This window comes from Anabrus simplex, chromosome 5 (assembly GCF_040414725.1).
Source record: "Anabrus simplex isolate iqAnaSimp1 chromosome 5, ASM4041472v1, whole genome shotgun sequence".
Classification (NCBI taxonomy): domain Eukaryota; kingdom Metazoa; phylum Arthropoda; class Insecta; order Orthoptera; family Tettigoniidae; genus Anabrus; species Anabrus simplex.
In genome coordinates, this window is record NC_090269.1 from 43,696,579 (window position 1) to 43,719,650 (window position 23,072).

Genomic DNA, 23,072 nt, shown 5'->3' on the forward strand with positions numbered 1-23,072 from the left:
TTCATGAATGGCAGCACAACAGGTCGAATAACCAGATGGACGTACACATCTGCAAACAGGCTGCATAGGATAACCACGAGTGTGTTCCTGCTGTCGAATGAAATTACTCCCCAGACCAGAACTCCGGAACTCCCGGTGTAGGTACAGTGTGTCAACATCGCAGTCAGGTGGAATGCAGGCGCTCACCTGGCGTCGTCCTCACCAGCACTCGGCCATCACTGGCACCAAGGCAGAACAGGCTTTCATCAGAAAACACAACGGTTCTCCACTCCATCTTCCAATGAGCTCTCACTTGACACCACTGAAGTCACAGACGGCGGTGGTTTGGGGTAAGTGGAATGCACGCCGCAGGGCGTCTGACTCAGAACTTTTGTTCACGTAACCGATTTTAAACAGTTTGTTGCATCAGTGTGGTGCCAACTGCCACTCGAATTGCTGCCGCAGACGCAATCTGCTGCACTACAGCCATACGCTGAATACGGTGGTGGCACGGGGACGTCTGGAGCCCGATCTTGTGAGCGTACCTTCTTGTGACCACTCCTGCCAGCAAGCATGCATAGTGGAGACATTCCTGTCAAGTCGTTCTGCAATAGCGTGGAAGGAAACCCCACCTTCATGTAGCCCTCTTATACGGCCTCGTTCATCCACAGTGAGCTGTTAATACCAACAATGTTATTTGCTTTACGTCCCACTAACTACATGTAAGGTTTTCAGAGGCTGTTAATACTGGCCTCTTTGTCGTCATGAAGACATTCTTGACCCACTCACAGTCACTCCTTCCAATCTCACAGGTAACTCTCGCACAGTACAGCCCGTATTTAAAGCAAAACTGATGTGCAACGTCATGGGGCTGCTACTAGTGCCACACTTATGCGATTTTCAGGAAATTTGAATTGTCATTTTTCAGATGTATTATCACGCCTACCAACGTCCGTTAATCTAGCACAACTCATTCTTGGCTTTTGGACATTTTTTTTTTTACCAGTGTATTATTATTATTATTATTATTATTATTATTATTATTATTATTAATAATAATAATAATAATAATAATAATAATAATAATAATAATAATAATAATAATAATAATAATAATAATAATAATAATAATACTTCTTAAAAATTTAATTTCACAGGCCTGGGTTTTATGCTCCTGTCCTTTTGTCAGTGTCCAGGTCTCTGCTGTATACGTCAGTAATGGGCAGTAGTACCGTACATCTTATGTATTACGGTACCTCTTTACGCTTCATTGGTACTTCCTTCCCAGAGCTGGGAAGTAATTTAGTAAAAGTAATCTACTTGTAATGATAACTTTTTTACTAATTTTTACTTGTAATCACGTACGTAAACTCCGGCTCAGACACACCTCTGCAGAGGTTCGGACCTGCCTTTGGGCAGAATACACCCTTACCTTACCCTACTTGTAATCATTACTTTTTACACAATAATTTTTACTCTTAATTTACCCCTTGAAATAAGATTGTAATCGTTACTTTCTTACAGCTCCATTATTTCATTATTCCATTATTTTATCCTATAATATCCACCGCTGCTGGGAATGTTCTTAAAATTAAATAACTGTATTCATACCTCTGAAAAGCATCATTTCAACAAATGGAAAGATGTACTTTTCCCCAACAGTTCGAGGATTAGCAATGAGAATTTCAAGAACCGATTATTTTGTAAAGTAAATGGTAAATTATTTGAAATGCTCCACACTAAAAATTATATGCAAACTTTACCATTATTCCAGCCTAATGCAAAAAAAAATGTCAGTGGTTTCCTCAAAACTGGCAGTCTGTAATGTACTTGTAATTTTACTGATTACTTGTTGAAAAAGTAATTTCTAATGTTAATACTTTTACTAATCTCCATGCTCAGCCCTGCATTCTGCATTGGCTCACTTTCCAAGTACAGCAGAAGTCTGCTATAGCAAGTACCGCATATAACGAGAACCCCGTTAAAACGGCAATTTTTTACTGTCCCTTCAAAATTCATATATTAAACTGTGTATTATCCTTCGGTTACAGCGAGAGCCCTATCACTGATGCACCCGTTATTACGGTGATTAAGCGTGCACGATTTTTTCCGTTGCCGGTATTTATGCACCCCAGCGATTATGTTGCATGCAATCGAGTACCTTCGTTCGGTATCGTTTCCTCGTTATTTCCACAAGCGAGTTCTCTCGTCGACATTCCAAGGCGATGTCGGAGTCCATTAATAATACCCGTCGACTGCTGTTCCATAACGAAAATTCGAAATGAAAGAGGACATATTTCGTAATAAATACGTAAAGAACATGTCCGATAACAGTTGTTAACTCATTAAAAATAAAGGCTGACTAAACGATCGCTTAATTTTAATGCAAAATAATGCAATTAAGTAAGAATGGGATACACCTCAAGATATGGCAGAGTGCCATAATTGTTTTCAGAGGTTAGTTTATATTTTCTCGCGTCTGGTTAAATTATGGAAAGGCTATTATCGTGTAAATTTATAGTGACAAGATTATAATTTCTCTACTGGCGCTTGAAGCATGATTTCATCATACGTATAGTACGGTTAAGTTAGGATAGCTGACCCTGTTTGAATAAGAAAACTCGAACGTTTGCCACAAAATGCAATCGATCATATTCGGTACGGTATAGTTTTCTCACTATGTGCATTTGCGAGCTCTCTCTCGTAGACATTCGAAGGCGATGTTGGAGTCGATTAGTAATACCCGTCGAATGCTGTTCTCTACAGAAAATTCGAAATGAAAGAGGATAACATGTTTTTGTAATAAATGCGTAAATAACGTGGCTGATAGCAGTTGTCAATTCGTTAAAAATAAAGGCTGACATAAACGATGGCTTAATTTTAATGTTATAAACTGAAATTAAGTAAGAATGTGATACACCTAAAGATATGGCAGAGTACATCACTGATTACAGAGGATAGTTCATATTTTCTCGTGTCTAGTTAAATTTCGGAAAGGCTATTCACATGTAAATATTTAGCGAGGAAGTTATCATTTCTCTACATGCGTTTCAAATATGTTTTCATGATACATACCTTATTCCTCCGAATCCAAGACGACGTTTTTTTCTCAGAATCTCATGCGAAAAATCAAGGGTTGTCTTGCATTCGCGGCCTAACAGTACCGAATACCGCTGGCAACTACCGCGGTAACCACACAGCTTCTTTTCACCCCCGCACGCGCACGCACACACAATACTCGTTGACAATAAACGACCGGCTCTTTATTATACATCACTAGCCACGATAACCGGTTGTACAGTGCCTGTGTGTAACGTCACTGGATTTCGGGAAATAGTGAAGAGAGGATGACGTTCTATTAGCTTCTACAAAAACGTTTCTCAAATCTGCAGAATGGCATCAAAACATGCGAGCCTTCAAATTCTTAGAAAGGCAACAGCTACTCAGTAACAGAGTTATAACGCGTTTACTGTACCTGACGCTTAGTAACATTAAGTTTTATAGACAGCAGGAACATTTTCGTGATGGATAGTCGTATTGTAAAGATACGTGGGACAGGTATTGCTGGCAAATTATCAACGGATTCTCGTCAATATTATGATGCCAATTTTGAGTTAACGGTTACTAAACACTCGGAAATGTAGAATAATTGTGCAGCTAGAAAAAATACGACATAGGCCTAACAAAAGCCAATATTTGACGTTAGCGTTAAGACAAGGATAGCTAAAAAATGCGTACTGTAAAAAAAATGTATTCAGTGTACCTCAATAAGGATGCTTTAAACAAGTCGAAGATAAAATTGTGGGGCATGTGCACGAAAATCTGAAGGGCAAAATGGCCATACCGTGGCGCAATAAACTTGTTCGTTGACTTTTAACGTCCGCGATTAGGCCTATTCATCGCCTGCCGCTGAAGTTGGCCGAACCCGGCAAGCGAGACGTGCTTGTAACGGTAGCCTGTTATATCTGACGCTGAGTAAAAGTAACAGTTTTATAGACAGCAAGAATATTTTCCTGACGAATCGTCGTATTGTAGAGACGCATGGAATAGGTACTGCCGGCAAATTTTCAATGGTTTCTCTTCGGTATTATGATGCCAATTTTAAGTTATTGGTCATTAAACCCGTGGAAATAAAGAATAATTGTACAACCGCAAAAAAAGAAAAAAGAAAAAAGGATAACGAAAGCCAATGTGCGGCGCCTAAAAATGAGAGCCTCATTTAAATTTTTTGAAGGAAAAAGTGGGGTTCGTCTTGGATTTGGAGAAATACGGTACTATATTTTTTTCAGAATGAAATTAAACACACGCTTCCACGAAAAATAACAAACAAGTAATTCATAGTGTGGATATCATCCACGAAAACGCAAGTTTTGAACCAAATGATTGCCGTTTCATACCGATTTTAATGTGTATGGGGGGTTTTCCAACTTTCGTACAAAAATCATGTATAACGTCAATCCGCTATAGCGAGTCAATTTTTCGCTGTTATGAATTCTCGCTATAATAGACTTCTACTGTATTTGAAGCTTTCCACAATTTCAAGATTTTCTCCCCTAATTTTTATCATACCTTTCCCTTCCCTTTCTCCTCTTGTTGTAGTCTTTTCCAAGCTGATTTTCATTTCATAATTTTCAGTAATCTCACTCAACATGTTGAGTTGCCCGTGTACTTATACTATTACTCAGAATTAAAGAAGAATGGTATTTCTATATTGGTTGTGTCCACAGTAACAAAGAAATGCACTTTTTAATTTTCCATTATCTCTGATGTATAAGCATGTACACGCATTGGGAGAAAATGGCTGAAGAGAATTTAATGAAAATTGGTATGTGAAGGCACTACAATCTAGGCTATAAATAATTGTATTCATGCTGAATGAAATGGTAGTTTAAGGGAAGGCTTAAAATTTTATTCTCTAAAACCTATGTTATTATTGGCCCTATCGATAAATACTAAATAACGCAAGTTATAAACAGAATTAGATTTCCAATCATTTAAAATCACCGCACCAGCTATGATAACAGAAATATTCATAAATTTCAATCTTGTTGCTATGTCCATGTCAACATCAAGCCATGAAAAAAAGGGGTGAACAGAAATTAACGAAAATCGGTATGTTAAGTCAGGGAATAAGGCACTACAGTCTAGGCTATAAATTGTTTTATTCAAGTTGGACAAAATGGTAGTTTAGGGGAAAGTAAGGTAAGGGTGTATTCTGCCCGAAGGCAGATCCGAACCTCCGCAGAGGTGTGCCTGAGCCGGAGTTTACATACGGTAGGGTGGCCAGTTTCTTTCCGCTCCTCCATTCCCTTACCCCCCCACCAACAGCACGTGGCAACCCATCCAAATCTTGACCACACCCAATGTTGCTTAACTTCGGAGATCTCACAGGATGGAAAATTCTAAATTCCCATGGAGGGAATTAGATATTTATCACCAATAGAGCTTGTCAAAAACAGATCAGATGTAAGGCTTTTTCAGGTGTTTGCTCTAATCAGACTGTGCGTCTCATAATGGGCTTCTGATAAGTTCACCTGCATACACCCCAGTGTCAGTGGGTAGGGTCTGACACATCCCACTCTGATGAGTTTAGTGTCAAACCTAAGACGAAACGCTGGTTAATAAAGCAAACGCCTGAAAAAGCCTTACATCTGATCTCACAGCATCCGGTGTTTCAACACAGCTACGATCGTTAGCTAGTTTACGGGAAGTCAACTAAAATTTCATTTTTATATACCTATTATTGGTCCCATTGAAAAGTACTACATAATAAAAGGTATTGAGAATACAATTTCCTATCATTTATGTGTTATAGAGTTTTACCCCACTGACTATAATACAATTCATGAATTTAGATTTTTGCTACTTAGTCCATATCAACGCCAAGCATTGCTAACATGGAAATATTGTTCAATCATGTTAAATGGCGATGGTTTTTGTCATGATTGTCTTAAGGTGTAAAACCACCTTATCACCGGTCCATGTTGACAAGGAAAATTGAGATTACTGGATCGGCACATGCTAAAAGGGCCTCAGTCCAAGCAACCCAGTTTTGATAAAATCGAAAAAACTGTCTCTCAGCGACCCTAATTAAAAAAAAAAAAAAAACTAATTAACTTTACTGGAAGGTAGTATGTACCTCAATGCCTTTTAGCACAGATCGTTGAAGCTATCCTACAATGTGCGATTTTCATGTTTAACTCGCTTTGCCATTTTTTGTGACTGAGGCCCTTTTAGCATGTACTGATTCTATTATAAAAATGAGAAAAAGATTGTAAAGAAATTACCATGTCTGTACTGGGCTTGTAGGCCGTGGTCCAGGAGGATATGATGGTCACCGAAGACTGCATTCAGCATTTTCAGGGGTTCTGATTGACTGATAAGCTCATCATATACTCCTGGACCATGGCCTACAAGCCCAGAAAATACAGACATGATTTATAATGCAGGCCGTGAAAGCCTCAACTTCTATTTAAATGAACGATCGCTTGAAGAATAAGACAAGAGGGAGTCACGAAAGAAAGAACAAGGACTCTCTTTACATCAAATGCCTAATATCACAGAGTCAGAAGAAAACAAAATGTAAGGGCCAACAATATCGCAAGCTCATAAAATTGATCAACAATAACATTACACTGACCATTGTTTGTTCTGTCTCTTCTGCTGCCATTCATCTCCAATAGATGGGATTACTGCTGCATCCCGAGTAAAACAGTCTACTTGAATACTGGCGGCAAGTAGTTGGAGCATTAGACAATTTTTTTTAGCATGCCATTTCTCTGGTTCATAATTTTCTGATAAGTACTGATATGTGACACACAGGTTCATCGCAGTATTCCAGTTAATGATACAGATGTTGATTCGCATAGGGAATCTGAAATATTTGTCCTGAATGAGCAAATTTATAATACCAATATAAATGGTCCGTTATTGGACATTATAAATTTTCCAGCCAGCTCATTCCTGGTTGCCAGTGTTTCGCCCTCGTGTGCTAGGGTGGGCTCATCAGTTGGTACCTAGCACACCTACCAATACGCTGGCTAGTGCATACCGTGGAGGCCACTGCGTAGGCTAACTGGAGCCACCGGCAGTGCCAATGCACTAAGAGACTTTGTCTCATCACTAAAAATTGATGCCTGCTTGGCCATCAGATGATACAGAATTTATAATAATAAATTTATAATACCAATTATATTGGTATTATAAATTTGCTCATTCAGGACAAATATTTCAGATTCCCTATGGGAATCAACATCTGTATCATCTGATGGCCAAGCAGGCACCAATTTTTAGTGATGAGACAAAGTCTCTTAGTGCATTGGCACTGCCGGTGGCTCCAGTTAGCCTACGCAGTGGCCTCCACGGTATGCACTAGCCAGCGTATTGGTAGGTGTGCTAGGTACCAACTGATGAGCCCACCCTAGCACACGAGGGCGAAACGCTGGCAACCAGGAATGAGCTGGCTGGAAAATTTATAATGTCCAATAACGGACCATTTATATTGGTATTATAAATTTGCTCATTCAGGACAAATATTTCAGATTCCCTATGGGAATCAACATCTGTATCATCTGATGGCCAAGCAGGCATCAATTTTTAGTGATGAGACAAAGTCTCTTAGTGCATTGGCACTGCCGGTGGCTCCAGTTAGCCTACGCAGTGGCCTCCACGGTATGCACTAGCCAGCGTATTGGTAGGTGTGCTAGGTACCAACTGATGAGCCCACCCTAGCACACGAGGGCGAAACGCTGGCAACCAGGAATGAGCTGGCTGGAAAATTTATAATGTCCAATAACGGACCATTTATATTGGTATTCCAGTTACTCGATCCCTACATTGAAGCACTGATTGGAACGTATAGCGTGCACACATTCGGGATACGGCAGAGGAGTATTCACGGCAGTCTGCGGCCTCATCATTTCAGCGCTGGAACTTGGCACAGTTAGAAGGCCAGCATAGTACGGTTAGTTAAAAATGTACAGTTTTTCCTTTGATTAGCATTTAATATGACAGCATTGCTTTTAACCACGACATTGCAGTTGGTTAATATTCTGACAAGAATAACATCATTGTAATGACCCATGTTGAATTCCGTTGAAAATTTGTCTGTCTGTTACAGCATCAGAGGAAAATGGATGGGTGGATTTTAATTAAACTTGGTGTTACAGGTTGAGTAGGATCTTAGCTATAAGGTTGCCTTCACACGTACCACATTGCAACTTCAAAACGCTGGTTCTTTTGTGGTTCAGCTGTGGTTTGTAACTGACCACTCTTAACCACAATTACGTGATTCTTTGTGGTTGTTTGAAGTTCGACCACAATCTTTCCAACCACTCTACATCCATAAGTAGGCTATACAGTCGGCTACTGAAATGGATTTCAAAGAGGAAGCAGAGGTATGATTTTTGTTACGTCGACAATGATGGCATCATCGGAATAGAGTTTATTGGACTCATCCTATTGCAGAAAACAGGAGCTTGCCTTTTCTCTTTGGATGCTATAAGGAACAGTTTTATAGTCCCATATAGATGATAAGTTACATACGTCTTCAATAAACAATTCTGTATTAAAAGTGCCCCTGTGGGTAGAATAACACCTACAGTATCCCCTGCCTGTCGTAAGAGGTGACTAAGAGGGGCCCCAGGGTCTCTGAACTCTGGAGCATGGGTTGGCAACCACGGGGCCCTTAGCTGAGTCCTGGCACTGCTTCCACTTACTGTGCCAGGCTCCTAACCTTCATCTATCCTATCCGACCTCCCTTGATCAACTCTTGTTCTTTTCTGAGCCCGACGCTATTAGGTTTCCAAGGGCTAGGGGGTCTTTCATTTTCACGTCCTTCGTGCCCCTTGTCTTCCCTTGCCCGATACCTTCATTTTTCAAAGTGTCGGATCCCTTCCATTTTCTCTCTCCGATTAGTGTTATATATAGAGGATGGTTATCCAGTTGTACTTCCTCTTAAAACAATAATCACCACCATCACAACCGTACCAAACATATCACTTTTGATCGCCAGCAGCACTAGAGCAGAAATACGTATCACCGGCTAGAAATGAAGGGAACGACTGAAGTGAGTGGGTGTGTCTTGGAATACTTTGTGACGTGGCAAGGGATGGCATTTCTGAATTACGAATTGGCGGTTAATCCCAAATCACGCAACTTGATGATGATGATGATGATGATGCTTGTTGTTTAAAGGGGCCTAACATCGAGGTCATCGGCCCCTAATGGTACGAAATGAAATGAGAACAAAAAATTCAAAATCATCCACTGACCAAAAGAAAAAAAACCATCATGAAGAAGGAATGGATGGACATGAAGCAAAAACAAACAAAACAAAAAAACAACAAAAACGAGCAAACAAACAAGTTAGTGGATTCAACTTAAAAAAGGATCATATATAATTTATTACTGACCAAGGGACCACTCATAAAGCAGAATCCTGAATCGAGGATGCTTGATGTCTAAAGGGGTGCAAATCCACGTCTAAGGCCCCATTGAATGGTACATGTCGCGAGCAAAGTAGAACCATGGTATTTGTCATGTTGGGGTACTAATCAAAAGTAGCGAAGACTCAGTGTTCCACACAAGATGGTACTAATCACAAGTATTGTACTTCGTACAGGTAACGCAGACCTATGGTGTTTCGCACACAATGGCGCCACTCATAGCCAACGCAAACCGATGAGTTTCCTCACCTAGGTGTACTAGGCATGGGTGCCGGTCCCACGGGCCCCATGGTGTTCCTCACATAGTGGGTACTAATCACAGGCAACGCAGACCCACGGTGCCGCTCATATAGTGGTACAACTCACAGGCAACGCCCAGACCCGTGGTGTTTCTCACAATGGTACTAAACACAGGTACTGGAAACCCACGGGGGAACCACTCTCTGCTGTTACTAATCACAAACCTATTGTGTACCAAATATAGTGGTACTACTTGTAAGTGAAGGCGACCCATGATGTTCCCCGCGTGATGGTACTAATCAATAGTAGTGTCATGGTTCTAATACCAGCATCCCTTGGTCGCCCCCTTTAGTCGCCTCTTACGACAGGCAGGGGATATCGCGGGTGTATTCTACATGTGCGTCCCCCACCCGCAAGGGGTAGTGTGTTTGGTCCGCGAGAGGTATTTTATTTCCCTCAAGTCCGCCGGCAAGCCGGTTAGGACCCCCTATCCGCCACCTGGGATGCGCCACGTGGGAGTATCACCTCTCCCCCTGCTACGCCTGCGTAGCAGGTTCGTGGAATCATGCAACTTGAAGTCCAATTTTTGCGCCTCGATGATTTCGAATTAACAAGGTTTTACTGTATTGCATTTTCATAAGAGCTTGAGATCGTCCATAGCTACCCATTGTGGTATGGTTGTGGTGTGGTTGCAAAGTGGTACGTGGTGAAGGCACCCTAAGTAGTCCAAAAATTTCACCAGGAGGGGGTGATTCAGAAGGGGTCTAAAGCATAAAATTTGCTGTATCTCTCTTATGTTTGGTTTTACACAAAAATAGCTCATGGCAAATTTTTGTTCTATATCTCTTTCTGATACAGTAATATTTGTCTGTCTGTTACAGCATCAGGGGAAAATGGAAGAGTGGATTTTAATGCAAAAAGGTCGAGAAGGATCTTAGCTATACGCTGTCCAAAAATGTCACCAGAAGGGGATGCTTCACAAAGGGTCTACATAATAAAACGCAATGAATTTCTCCCATGTTGTTTTTACACGAATAAAGCTCATGGGGAATCTTTGTTCTATACCTTTCCTGTGATATAGTGATAAATAAGGTAAATATCAGCGGCAGTCATGTGAAAGTCCAAGAACCCATAATTAACTCTATAGACCGTAAATGGAGTTGCTAAGGAGATCATTTTGGCAACATTTTAAAGGCTTTGTACATCTGTCAATATTTTTTAAATATTAACCCAATACTCTGCTTCCTCTTATACTGGAAGGAAGAGATCAAATCAAAATCAGCAACAATGAAAAGAAATATGAAAATGAAAAGGGCCCCAGAAAGCAAGGAAGCGAGTATGTCATGATAAGCCGCTGATAGGGAGAGGCATGCCCACTTATCTGCCTCAGAATCTGCTGTAAATTTTTGGGCTGGGAAGACTTGGGGGTAAGGAGAACGAGCTGTTCAACTATGCGGTATGGTCCAAGCTGTCAGTGCAAAGATGACGTAGAATGAAATTAGTTGTTACTTGTTTAACGTCGCACTGACACATTGAAGGTTTTGGCGATGGAAGGACGGGGAAGGGCTAGAACTGGGCAAATGGCGGTCGTTGCCTTAATTTTCAGCCCCAGCATTTGCCTGGTGTGAAATGGAAATCATGGAAAACCATTTTCAGGGCTGCCAACAATGGGTTTCGAACCCACTATCTCCCAAATGCAGGCTCACAGCTGGGCGAAACCCTAACCATATGACCAATGCACTCAGTTATAAAGTGACAGAATTCAACTGATTGTGTTGCAACACCAGCAAGAATAATAGTTTCTACTTACACGGACACGGATAGGAAAAATGGACCAGTCTTCAGTTTATTTTAATATGCCGACATGTTCAACCATAGGCAATCAGGGACTTCAAGGGTGCTTGTAGAAACTACAGGGGTTGAACAATTACAGTATACTGTACTGTCAGGCTGGCAAATACAGCAGATGTTATCTGAGAAAAACCATGCCCAAAGGCTACTTTCCTAAGGTATTATTGTCAGTGTTCAACAGAAGGTGTGGATGGTAGCAGATCTTATATTAAGAATGGTAGACACTGTGTGGGGTTGCAGCCCGGGAGTATTGCTGCAGAAGAGGGCAATGCTGGTATTAGGAAAATTTTTGTGTCAGTGTTGTAAAAGAACATTACTGATCTACCATGCAGGATGAAGAAAAACTCTATCAAACCTTTTGCATGAAATAATGTTAATAACATGTTTAAAGAAACATACATACATACATACATTATCATTATAGAGTGTTATGCCTTTCAGCGTTCAGTCTGCAAGCCCCTGAGAATTTACTAAACGTCGCCACAATCCTCGATTTGCAACTAGTGTTGTGGCCTCATTTAGTTCTATACCTCTTATCTTTAAATCGTTAGAAACAGAGTCTAACCATCGTCGTCTTGGTCTCCCTCTACTTCTCTTACCCTCCATAACAGAGTCCATTATTCTCCTAGGTAACCTATCCTCCTCCATACGCCTCACATGACCCCACCACAGAAGCCGGTTTATGCGTACAGCTTCATCCATCGAGTTCATTCCTAAATTCGCCTTTATCTCCTCATTCCGAGTTCCCTCCTGCCATTGTTCCCACCTGTTTGTACCAGCAATCATTCTTGCTACTTTCATGTCTGTTACTTCTAACTTATGGATAAGATATCCTGAGTCCACCCAGCTTTCGCTCCCATAAAGCAAAGTTGGTCTGAAAACAGACCGATGTAAAGATAGTTTCGTCTGGGAGCTGACTTCCTTCTTACAGAATACTGCTGATCGCAACTGCGAGCTCACTGCATTAGCTTTACTACACCTTGATTCAATCTCACTTACTATATTACCATCCTGAGAAAACACACAACCTAAATACTTGAAATTATCGACCTGTTCTAGCTTTGTATCACCAATCTGACATTCAATTCTGTTGGATTTCTTACCTACTGACACCAATTTAGTCTTCGAGAGGCTAATTTTCATACCATACTCATTGCACCTATTTTCAAGTTCCAAGATGTTAGACTGCAGGCTTTCGGCACAGTCTGCCATTAAGACCAAGTTGTCAGCATAGGCCAGGCTGCTTACTACATTTCCACCTAACTGAATCCCTCCCTGCCATTTTATACCTTTCAGCATATGATCCATGTAAACTACAAACAGCAAAGGTGAAAGATTACAGCCTTGTCTAACTCCTGTAAGTACCCTGAACCAAGAACTCATTCTACCATCAATTCTCACTGAAGCCCAATTGTCAACATAAATGCCTTTGATTGCTTTTAATAATCTACATTTAATTCCATAGTCCCCCAGTATAGCGAACATCTTTTCCCTCGGTACCCTGTCATATGCTTTCTCTAGATCTACGAAACATAAACACAACTGCCTATTCCTCTCGTAGCATTTTTCAATTACCTGGCGCATACTGAAAATCTGATCCCGACAGCCTCTCTGTGGTCTGAAACCACACTGGTTTTCATCCAACTTCCTCTCTCAACGACTGATCGCACCCTCCCTTCCAAGATGCCTGTGAATACTTTGCCTGGTATACTAATCAATGAGATACCTCGATAGTTGTTGCAATCCTTCCTGTTCCCTTGCTTATAGATAGGTGCAATTACTGCTTTTGTCCAATCTGAAGGTACCTTACCAACACTCCACGCTAATTTTACTACTCTATGAAGCCATTTCATCCCTGCCTTCCCACTATACTTCACCAGTTCAGGTCTAATTTCATCTATTCCTGCTGCCTTATGACAATGGAGTTTATTTACTATCCTTTCCACTTCCTCAAGCATAATTTCACCAACATCCTTTTCCTCCTCCCCATGAGCTTGGCTGTTTGCAACACCACCATGATGATTTCCTTTTACATTGAGAAGATGTTCAAAATATTCCCTCCATCTCTCCAGTGATTCCCTGGGATCTATTATGAGTTCACCTGAATTACTCAAAACACTGTTCATTTCCTTTTTCCCTCCCTTCCTAAGATTCTTTATTACTGTCCAGAAAGGTTCCCTGCTGCTTGACCTAGCCTTTCCAGGTTATTACCAAAATCTTCCCATGACTTCTTCTTGGATTCAACAACTATTTGTTTCGCTCTGTTTCTTTCATCTACGTACAAATCCCTGTCTGCCTCGGCCCTTGTTTGGAGCCATTTCTGATAAGCCTCCTTTTTACGTTTACAGGCTGCTCTCACTTCATCATTCCACCAAGATGTTCGCCTTTTCCCACCTTTACACACAGTTATTCCTAGGCATTCCCTTGCTGTTTCTACTACAGCATCCCTGTATGCCACCCATTCACTTTCTATATCCTGAACCTGCTTACTGTCTACTGTTCGAAGCTTCTCACTAATCATATCCATGTACTTCTGTCTAATTTCCTCGTCCTGGAGATTTTCTGCCCTTATTCGTTTGCAGACAGATTTCACTTTCTCTACCCTAGGCCTAGAGATACTTAGTTCACTACAGATCAGATAATGGTCTGTATCATCGAAAAATCCCCGAAAAACTCGTACATTCCTAAAAGATTTCCTGAATTCAAAGTCTGTTAAGATATAGTCTATTATGGATCTGGTACCCCTAGCCTCCCATGTGTAGCGGTGAATAGCCTCATGCTTGAAGAATGTATTCGTAACAGCTAAACCCATACTAGCACAGAAGTCCAGCAAACACTTCCCATTCCCATTAGCTTCCATATCTTCCCCACATTTACCAATCACCCTTTCGTATCCTTCAGTTCTATTCCCAACTCTCGCATTGAAATCATCCATTAGCACTATTCTATCCTTGCTGTTGACCCTGACCACGATGTCACTCAATGCTTCATAAAACTTGTCAACTTCATCCTCATCTGCACCCTCACATGGTGAATACACAGACACAATTCTTGTCCTAATTCCTCCCACTGACAAATCTACCCACATCATTCGCTCACTTACGTGCCCAACAGAAACTATGTTGCGTGCAATGGTATTCCTGATAAAGAGCCCTACCCCAGACTCTGCCCTTCCCTTTCTAACACCCGTCAAGTACACTTTATAATCTCCTATCTCTTCCTCCTTATCTCCCCTTACCCGAATATCACTTACTCCTAGCACATCCAGATGCATCCTCTTTGCTGACTCAGCCAGTTCTACCTTCTTTCTTCCATAAGCCCCATTAATACTGATAACTCCCCATCGAATTCCATTTCATTCGCCAAGTTGTTTCCAAGGAGTCCCTCGCCTGTCAAATGGGAGTGGGACTCCATTACTCCCATAGGTCCGAGGCTTGCTTAAAGTGTTCTGAGCTCGGTAAATTCATGAAGCAGGATGCTGCCCTACTTGCACATAGTCCAAGTGAGGATCTCTCCTCTAATGGGTTATGGACCACCGGTGAATTGTGTAGTCCTAGCCGCCTGAGCACAAGGAGGGCCACGACTCAGAATATGTCCCAGATGCCCACTCCCATTCCATAGCAACTGGTATCCCGACTCTCAGGACCACTTACTAGGCCACTCAGCCGTTGCCCATGGTTCACGAACTAGGACGTGACTACAGTAACCCACAAACATGAACCATAAAGAAAAATTCAACTTAATTTAAATTTGGTTTTCAAAACATAAATTACAGGACAGAGAGATGAAAAGTCACATGCTATAGTAAATGGAACTAACATGAAGTCCTAACTTACAAACACTGTTAAGAAGCTGATGCAGAAAAGACATGAAATTTTCAAGAGCTTTACAAGTATAATAGCAGATAATACCTATCTCGCAATTCTCCTTTTAAAGGCAGTGGATAGCATTGATCTGCCATCTGAGCAGGTGAGAGTAAGAGGTGGATACGATCAAAGCAATCCGATGGGGGCAAACCAGGTTTCTGCTCCCTTGAAGACTCCTTCACTGGAAAAATGGCTTTGAGTTCCTTATGTCCATAATCCTTGCTCATTGATGCAGCCTGTAGACTTCCATACTCTGTAAAAACAAGAGCAAATGTAATATTAATTAACACACTCCAAATGTCTAAAAGCACACTTAAAATTGCTATCAAATCACATACAAACAAACACAATATGTTCAGCATGAACGACGTCGATTTTCTAGGTCTTTTAGGCTGCTACAGGCAAGATACAAACTGCAATATCTGAATACACAGGTATTTGAGATAACAGCAGGTAAATATATGGTCAATGGGCAATGCAGCACCAAATTTTGCTTAGAAAGGTTCTTTAATATGATTTACTTGAATTTCTCTCTAGTGTAAACGGTTTCTCTTCTTCCCCCTCCCACTCTCGGTTTGGCAACTCATTTTGACAAAAATATGTCACGTCTGGGGTTCATCTGAAAATTTGTGTTACGAAATTAGCAATACAAAATGTATGACATGATGTTACCTATTCAACCAGAGTATAGATGATTGATGTGATCTTGCAGGCTGTGATGCAAGGTATTGATGGATTGCTATGACAGAGACACATACAGTAGATGGCTTAGTTGTCTGACTTTCCCAAAGGAAAATTTGACACTATTTTCTCTCCCCACAAAAGTGGTATTTCTAACTACTCCCTTAACACTGCATACTAAGAATTAAATTCATCCTCTGTAAAAATAATAAATCGAAAGGAACAAACACATGATTAATCAAGTCGTATAAAGAATGAACATACAGCAGGATAAACACAAATCAGTGCAGGAAGAGCGAGCAACAGGAAAACGAAGAAAACAATAGAAACATGAAAACAGAAAAGGATAAAGACAATCTGCACATCTTTATACATTGCAGCTAACATTTAGGTGGGCTCCCTCTTCATCCATCATCCATCCCAATTCCTCCATGTTCATTTCTTCTCATGAGCTTGTTTCCACTTCGGAGCTTTGTCAGGAGGATAGGCATCGACACTCATCATAGTTTTGCTATATTTATCCTAAGAAATGATAGTTTCTTAATAAAAACTGGAACCTAAACACAAGCCTCTACAGGAAAACGTACCTTAAGTCATGTGACAGAATATTTAGAGGTGAGATGATTTGGGTCATACAGCTGTGACCTTGCATTTGGGAGACTGTGGGCTCAAAGCCTACCATCAGCAGCCATGAAAATGTTTTACAATTTTAAATGCTGGAACTATACCTTAACCTCAATCTGCCTAATGTGCCCATATGAGCATGGGGTTGGTGTATTCTGTTAGTTGCTTATTTTTCCAAGAGCGGGCATGTTACCACAATAATTACTTGCCAGTAGTTACATCATATTCCAAGAGAGGTCACGAAGTGTTTATTTCAAACTAGAGTCAGAGAGTACATCAGTTCAACAATAACATCATTCGAGTTTGGCAGTTAGTGACAATGTTCTCCAACACAAAGTAAGAATATAATATTTTGTGAATATAATTACAAGTAATCTGTTAGTTTTTGAAATAAATAGGTCTTAAAAAACAATCATATATTCATACTTTTGTGGAATTCTCATGATGCTATTTATGAAGATAGAAATTTCATGCTTTGTTATGCAGCGTGCCCGACTGGGCACGCAAGGCAGCTACAACAGCAGAAAACTACATATCCCTGTTTTGCATGTTCTGAATTTCAGATTGCTTTCTTTGAATGAAATATTGGGTGATGCAGACAGAGGTGATGAAAATGAGTACCCTGCTGCATTATTGGAAAGAAATGGTGGTGGCGCATCTTCATGTGACTATTGGACATGACAGTACATAACACATGGCTCATATACAGGAAATGTTACGGAGACACAATTCTGCAGGCAGTTTGTACGAAGTTACTTGTTGAACTTTGGGGTTTCACCAAACGATGCAGGAAGGCCAGCATCGCTAACTGCTCATGAGTAAAAGTGTTTTGATGTTACCATTGATGCTTTCACGGCCCGTACTTATAGACATGATATAGGCATTTTTGGGCTAATGCCGTTTCAAGAAAATAAGGTGATATTCTTTAAGTTTCACAGATAACTTTGCTCTGAGTCTTCAGAAGAAAATCTCGAGTATTCACGAGGAAGACTTATCCAAGAATGAAAGTTTGAATTTAGACGTTACTAACAGAAGTGAAAGGGGTACGTTCATTCGTCACCAGATGGCTCACCGTACGCAGTACAGCGCTAGCATTCGAAGCGGAAGCTGACTGCACCATCAGAATCAGTCTGAGAGGGGGTGACATAACAGGTCTATGGAACACACATTATGAAAGTATGACAGTGACACAAGTGTGGAATGAAACATCTGGCGATGAGGAACGTACGAATTTGGAAAACACCCAAATATTGTGAAGGGATAGGGAAGGGAACTACATACGTGAATCCTTAACCTTTTCACCGCCGAGTTTTGATGACCAGCCGAGTCCTGTGGGCTGGGGTATTTTAAAAAAAATGGAAGACGCACTTTCACAGATACATATTAACTGATACTATTAATGGAATGCATATCGTCCCCTTAGCCCTGCAGCCCAATACGATATCGGGGATGAAGTGAGATTATATTTTACACCATATTTTTACGACCAGATGCCCTTCCCGACGCAAACCTCAGTTGAGAAGATAATGAATATGAAATGAATGATGGTGAATGAAACTGGGCACAGAAGTGGAAGGAATCGGCTGTGGGTTATGCATAGGAACTGTCCCGGCATTTGCTTGGGAGTACAAAGGGGAAACCACAAAGAAAAGAAAAGAAATTCTCAGGACAGCTGATGGTGAAGTTCGAACCCACTTGCCTGCTGAGTGCAGAGCTTGGCTCCATAGCCGTAGCATGTTAATACGCGCGGCTACTCTGCTTGGTGGTACTGTTACTGAAATATAATATAAAATTCTTGATCCAAGAACTGGTAATATAAAAATCATTTACATTTGGGGAAAAAATAATTTATCTGAGGAAGGGGTGACAATTCCGCATAAGAGTCATCATTACTACTTCGTCTCGCACTTTCTTGTAGTTTAATACCGCCACTTAGATATTCTCCATCTTCATTATCAAAATATAGTTCTCCAGAATCACTATTTATGAGGAAACATTCAATTTCTTCATCAACAAGAGATGAATGTATACTTCAAGACGCCATGATGGCTACACATTAGCGGGAAAGACGTTCCACTATAACGAAGCTGAAATAACACCAGATCGCGTTCAAAACACGCAAAATGGAGTGGTATATCTGCAGTACAGAACTTCTTTGGGCTTTTCCATGGAATCTCAAAGCATGACACTATATCACGTTCATTTGTGAATGCACCAAAACGTACATATACGGGTTTGGCGGACGTGGCATGGCGTTCAATAACGTATATATACGGGTTTGGCAGTGGATTAATGGCTGGCAACCACGTATTACTTAATTGATAGCAAGTGTCCCTGTTGAAATTGTTAGGATTTCTAAGTATTTGCACAGCTTCCCGTATAATCCTGGACCTGTAGTGTCTACTGTGCATAAGAGTTCGAGCACCTTGGAACACGACTTCATGATCCATCGATATGGTGTGCTCAGCTATTGCCGATTTGTCTTGCTGGTTGAGACGAATATTTCGTTCGTGTTTCTTGACACGAGTACCAATGGACTGGCATGTTTGACCAATGCATACCTTGCCGCAAGTACAGGGAATTTTGTATAACCTAGGATGTAAAAGTGGGGGACAATTTGTCATTGGTTTTATTGGTTTTAGCAATTTTAGAGACAGAGCCAAACACTGTTTTTATATTGTGTTTGCAGAGGACCTTGGCTATTCGATCTGTGGTGTTGTGAATGTAAGGTAGGTAGGTAGGTCCCTTCACTACTTCTTTCTGTGAGCTTTGCTTGGTCATCACTCTGGGATGCAGGGCTTTATGAATCTGCACATCGCTGTAACCATTACCCTTTAATGTGACAGTGTGTCCATCGCCTCCTGGATATTTGAGGCTCACAAATTCATATTGTTCTCTTGGTGACTGTCGTGAGAATGCCTTGTTTTTGTGCTGGATAGTAGTGAGAATCTGCAAGAACAGACGGATGGGGAGGCTATGGGAAGTCCACTTTCGCCCATAGTGGCTAATTTCTTTATGGAGCATTTTGAGGAGGGGGCTATTGCTTCAGCGCCCGTGAAACCTATGATTTGGTAGAGGTATGCTGCTGATACATTTGCGGTCTGGACAAAAAATGCTGAGAAATTTCATATATTTCTAAACCACCTAAATCAGCAACATCCTTCAATTAAATTCACTATGGAGACGGAGTCGCACGGATGCCTTCCTTTCTTGAATGTTCTAGAAAGAAAGAAACCTACCGGGCGAGTTGGTCATACGGTTAGGGGCGCACGGCCACTTCCTTCCCACTCTCCTTAGGACATACTGTCTATCGTAAGCCTACCCACTCAAAATTGCTATCTTCATGCAGATTCTCACTACTATCCAGCACAAAAAACAAGGCATTCTCATGATGCTCACCAAGAATACAAATTTGAGAGCAATCAAATATCCAGGAGGAGATGGACACACTCAAAGTCACGTTCAAGGGTGCAGATTCATACAGCCCTGCATCCCAGAGGGACGACCAAGCAAAGCCGACAAACAAATTCCCAAAGCAAAGGGACTCTTGAAGAGGGCAAAGGACCTTAGAACAAGAGGATTTAAGTATATATGGTCCAGAGAAGGGAAAACCTTTGCTAGGAAAGATGACACCTCACAGGTAGTAACCATACGAAGCATAGAGAACATCTTAAAATTAGAATCGGCTTAACTAGGTTATGTTAGTCTTAGTCTAACGGCATGAATTATCTAAAGATGAATACTATAGGTAATTCAGATGATTAAGAGATTCAGTTAAATGATCTAGAAGAACTAAAACAGAAAATTCATAGCACACGTATTCTGTATGTTAATGCTCAGTCTTCGTAATACGTGGCTAGAACTGTGCACTCTAATAAAACAAACCCATGCGCCTGATATTATAATAATTGTGGAAACATGGCAATATCCTGAAGAGAAATATTTTATGCTAAATATCTATGACAGTTATTTTTGCTCTAGAAATTACAATAGGGGAGGTGGAATTCTTATCTATATTAAATCAGAGCACCAAGCCAAAGAATTATTGTCAATTAACTGTATAGATAAACCATACAACATACTATTAATAGAAATCAGTGGGTTTCAAAGGGAAATACTTATCTTAGCTTGCTATAACCCACATTATAAATTCAGTAAGTCCTTTCTAAGTGAACCAGAAGAAATATGGAACAAGAATTGTGGACACTTTTGTGTTAAAATTGGGGATTTTAATATTGATAAAATATCACAAAATCAGCAATCTATTGAGTTGAGTAAACTAGAGAATGCTATGGCCAACTGCCATGTAATAATATATACCCCACTAGAGTAACAGAAAAGAGTTCTACACTTTTGGATCATATTTATATTAATGCACCCTTTAAGAAAATCGTGTATAATGATTACAGTGACTTCAGTGATCACAATGTACTGGTCTGTGATCTTGATATCCCAGTAAGAGATAGTAGTAGTATTTTTAAATATTCCACAACACACACCCTAAACAGACGTTAAAAGCACCAGGAAACTTTTATCTAAAAATCCTTTGATACATGAAGCTAATGACAACTGTGAAACAGCTGTTAATAAGTTAACTAATCTCTTAGCAGAAGACAGCATATCCAATTTTAAGAAAATAACTGAATCAAGATATAAAAACTCCTCAACCTCATAAAATATAAAAATAAAATGTATGGGAAAATCAAGAGACAGCATTATAGGTTGGGAAGGGGATGTCAGTATGTTTCCGAAAATCTAAAAGATGAATGTACTCTGTAATAAGGTCACTAAACTTAAAAGAGAAGCTGAAAGTTCTTATTACAGTAACAGGTTAGTTTCTAGTAAAAATCCCTGGAAATCAGTTAACGAGATACTTCAAACAACAAATAGCAACAATAGAGATATTCAACTAAAAATTAATAATAATATAATCACCAACCCCTGTGATAATTCAACAACATTAAATTAATATTTTTCTAGTATTGGTCAGGATCTAGCTGTTAATTTGCCTATAACCAATACCAGTAATCCATATAGTTATCACACAGCTCCAAGAGATTCTTTATTCTGGTACCCGAATGACAACGAAGAAGTTGCAAGTATGATAAAATAACTAAAAAATTCTGGTAGTTGCGATTGTTATGGTTTAAGCAACACAATTCTCAAACAGTTATCAACAGAATTAGTTCCATACATCACTGCATTTATTAACAAATCGTTAGATGAAGGAACAGTTCCTACATTGTTGAAAATTGCCAAAGTTACACCCATCCATAAAGCCTTAGATAAATTAGACATAAACAACTACAGACCAAACTCTATCGTGCCCATTTTAGCCAAAATATTAGAAAAAATTGTTAAAATAAGATTATTGAAATTCCTTCTTAAGAATAATTACTTTTATAAATATCAATATGGCTTTATTCCAAATTCCAGCACATACACAACCTTTTAGATTCTTTTTAATACAGTCCTATTTCAACATTAATTTATAAGTCAATCAGGTGCCCGATTTTATTTTTAAAGTCAAATCATGGCTGATAATGCCTATGTAATTAAGGTGAAACATGTATCATATTTTTAAATAATATGTCAACGAGCAATTTATTAATGACAATGTTCTAATTGTTTGTGTTTAATGTATTGATTAGGTGGATAAAATAATAAAATAACTTATTGTTATTATATAAAGTCACCTAACCTAACCGTATATGTATCATGAAAACATATATCAAGTGCATATAGAGAAATGATAACCTCCTCGCTAAAAATTTCCATGGGAATAGTCTTTTCGAAATTTAACTAGACACAAGAAAATATATACTATCCTATAAAATCAGTGATGTACTCTGCTATTTCTTGAGGTGTATCACATACTTAATTTCAGTACTTAACATTAAAATTGAGCGATCATTTACATCAGCCTTTATTTCTAACAAGTTACCACCTGCTATCTGCCACGTTATGTATGCATTTATTATGAAAACATGTTATCCTCTTTCATTTCAAATTTTCTTTAGATAACAGCAGTCGTTGGGTATTAGGTATTACTAATCGAATCCAACATCGCCTTCAAATTATAAGAATAAATTGACAATATATACACAATGCATCAAGTAAATGATATTACATAAGTCTTGGGACTAGTTTCAGCCACTTAGTGGCCATCTTCAGTCAAATAAAATATTAAACAAATCATGTGATAACTAAAACATATGTATACCAGACAAGGACAATGTTGTAGGAATAATTATAACATTGAAATATATATAATAACAAAAATTAATGATCTCCTTGTCACAATATGATGTCTTTAAGTTGACTTAGGACCTCAGGCAAAGTAGTAAATCTGGAAATGATAGCCAGAATTATGAATGAATAAATA

At 39.8% G+C, this 23,072-nt stretch overlaps 1 protein-coding gene across 3 annotated transcripts in view; it reads right to left on the minus strand.

The window, feature by feature from the left end:
• Nucleotides 1-23,072, minus strand: part of Rexo5 (RNA exonuclease 5) — a 164,989-nt gene that overhangs the window by 64,002 nt on the left and 77,915 nt on the right. For all 3 annotated transcript variants that reach the window (XM_067146856.2, XM_067146858.2, XM_067146857.2), the window contains one exon: nucleotides 15,428-15,635. In XM_067146856.2, coding sequence (XP_067002957.1) covers nucleotides 15,428-15,635 — 208 coding nt within the window. The remainder of the gene's footprint in view (nucleotides 1-15,427; nucleotides 15,636-23,072) is intronic.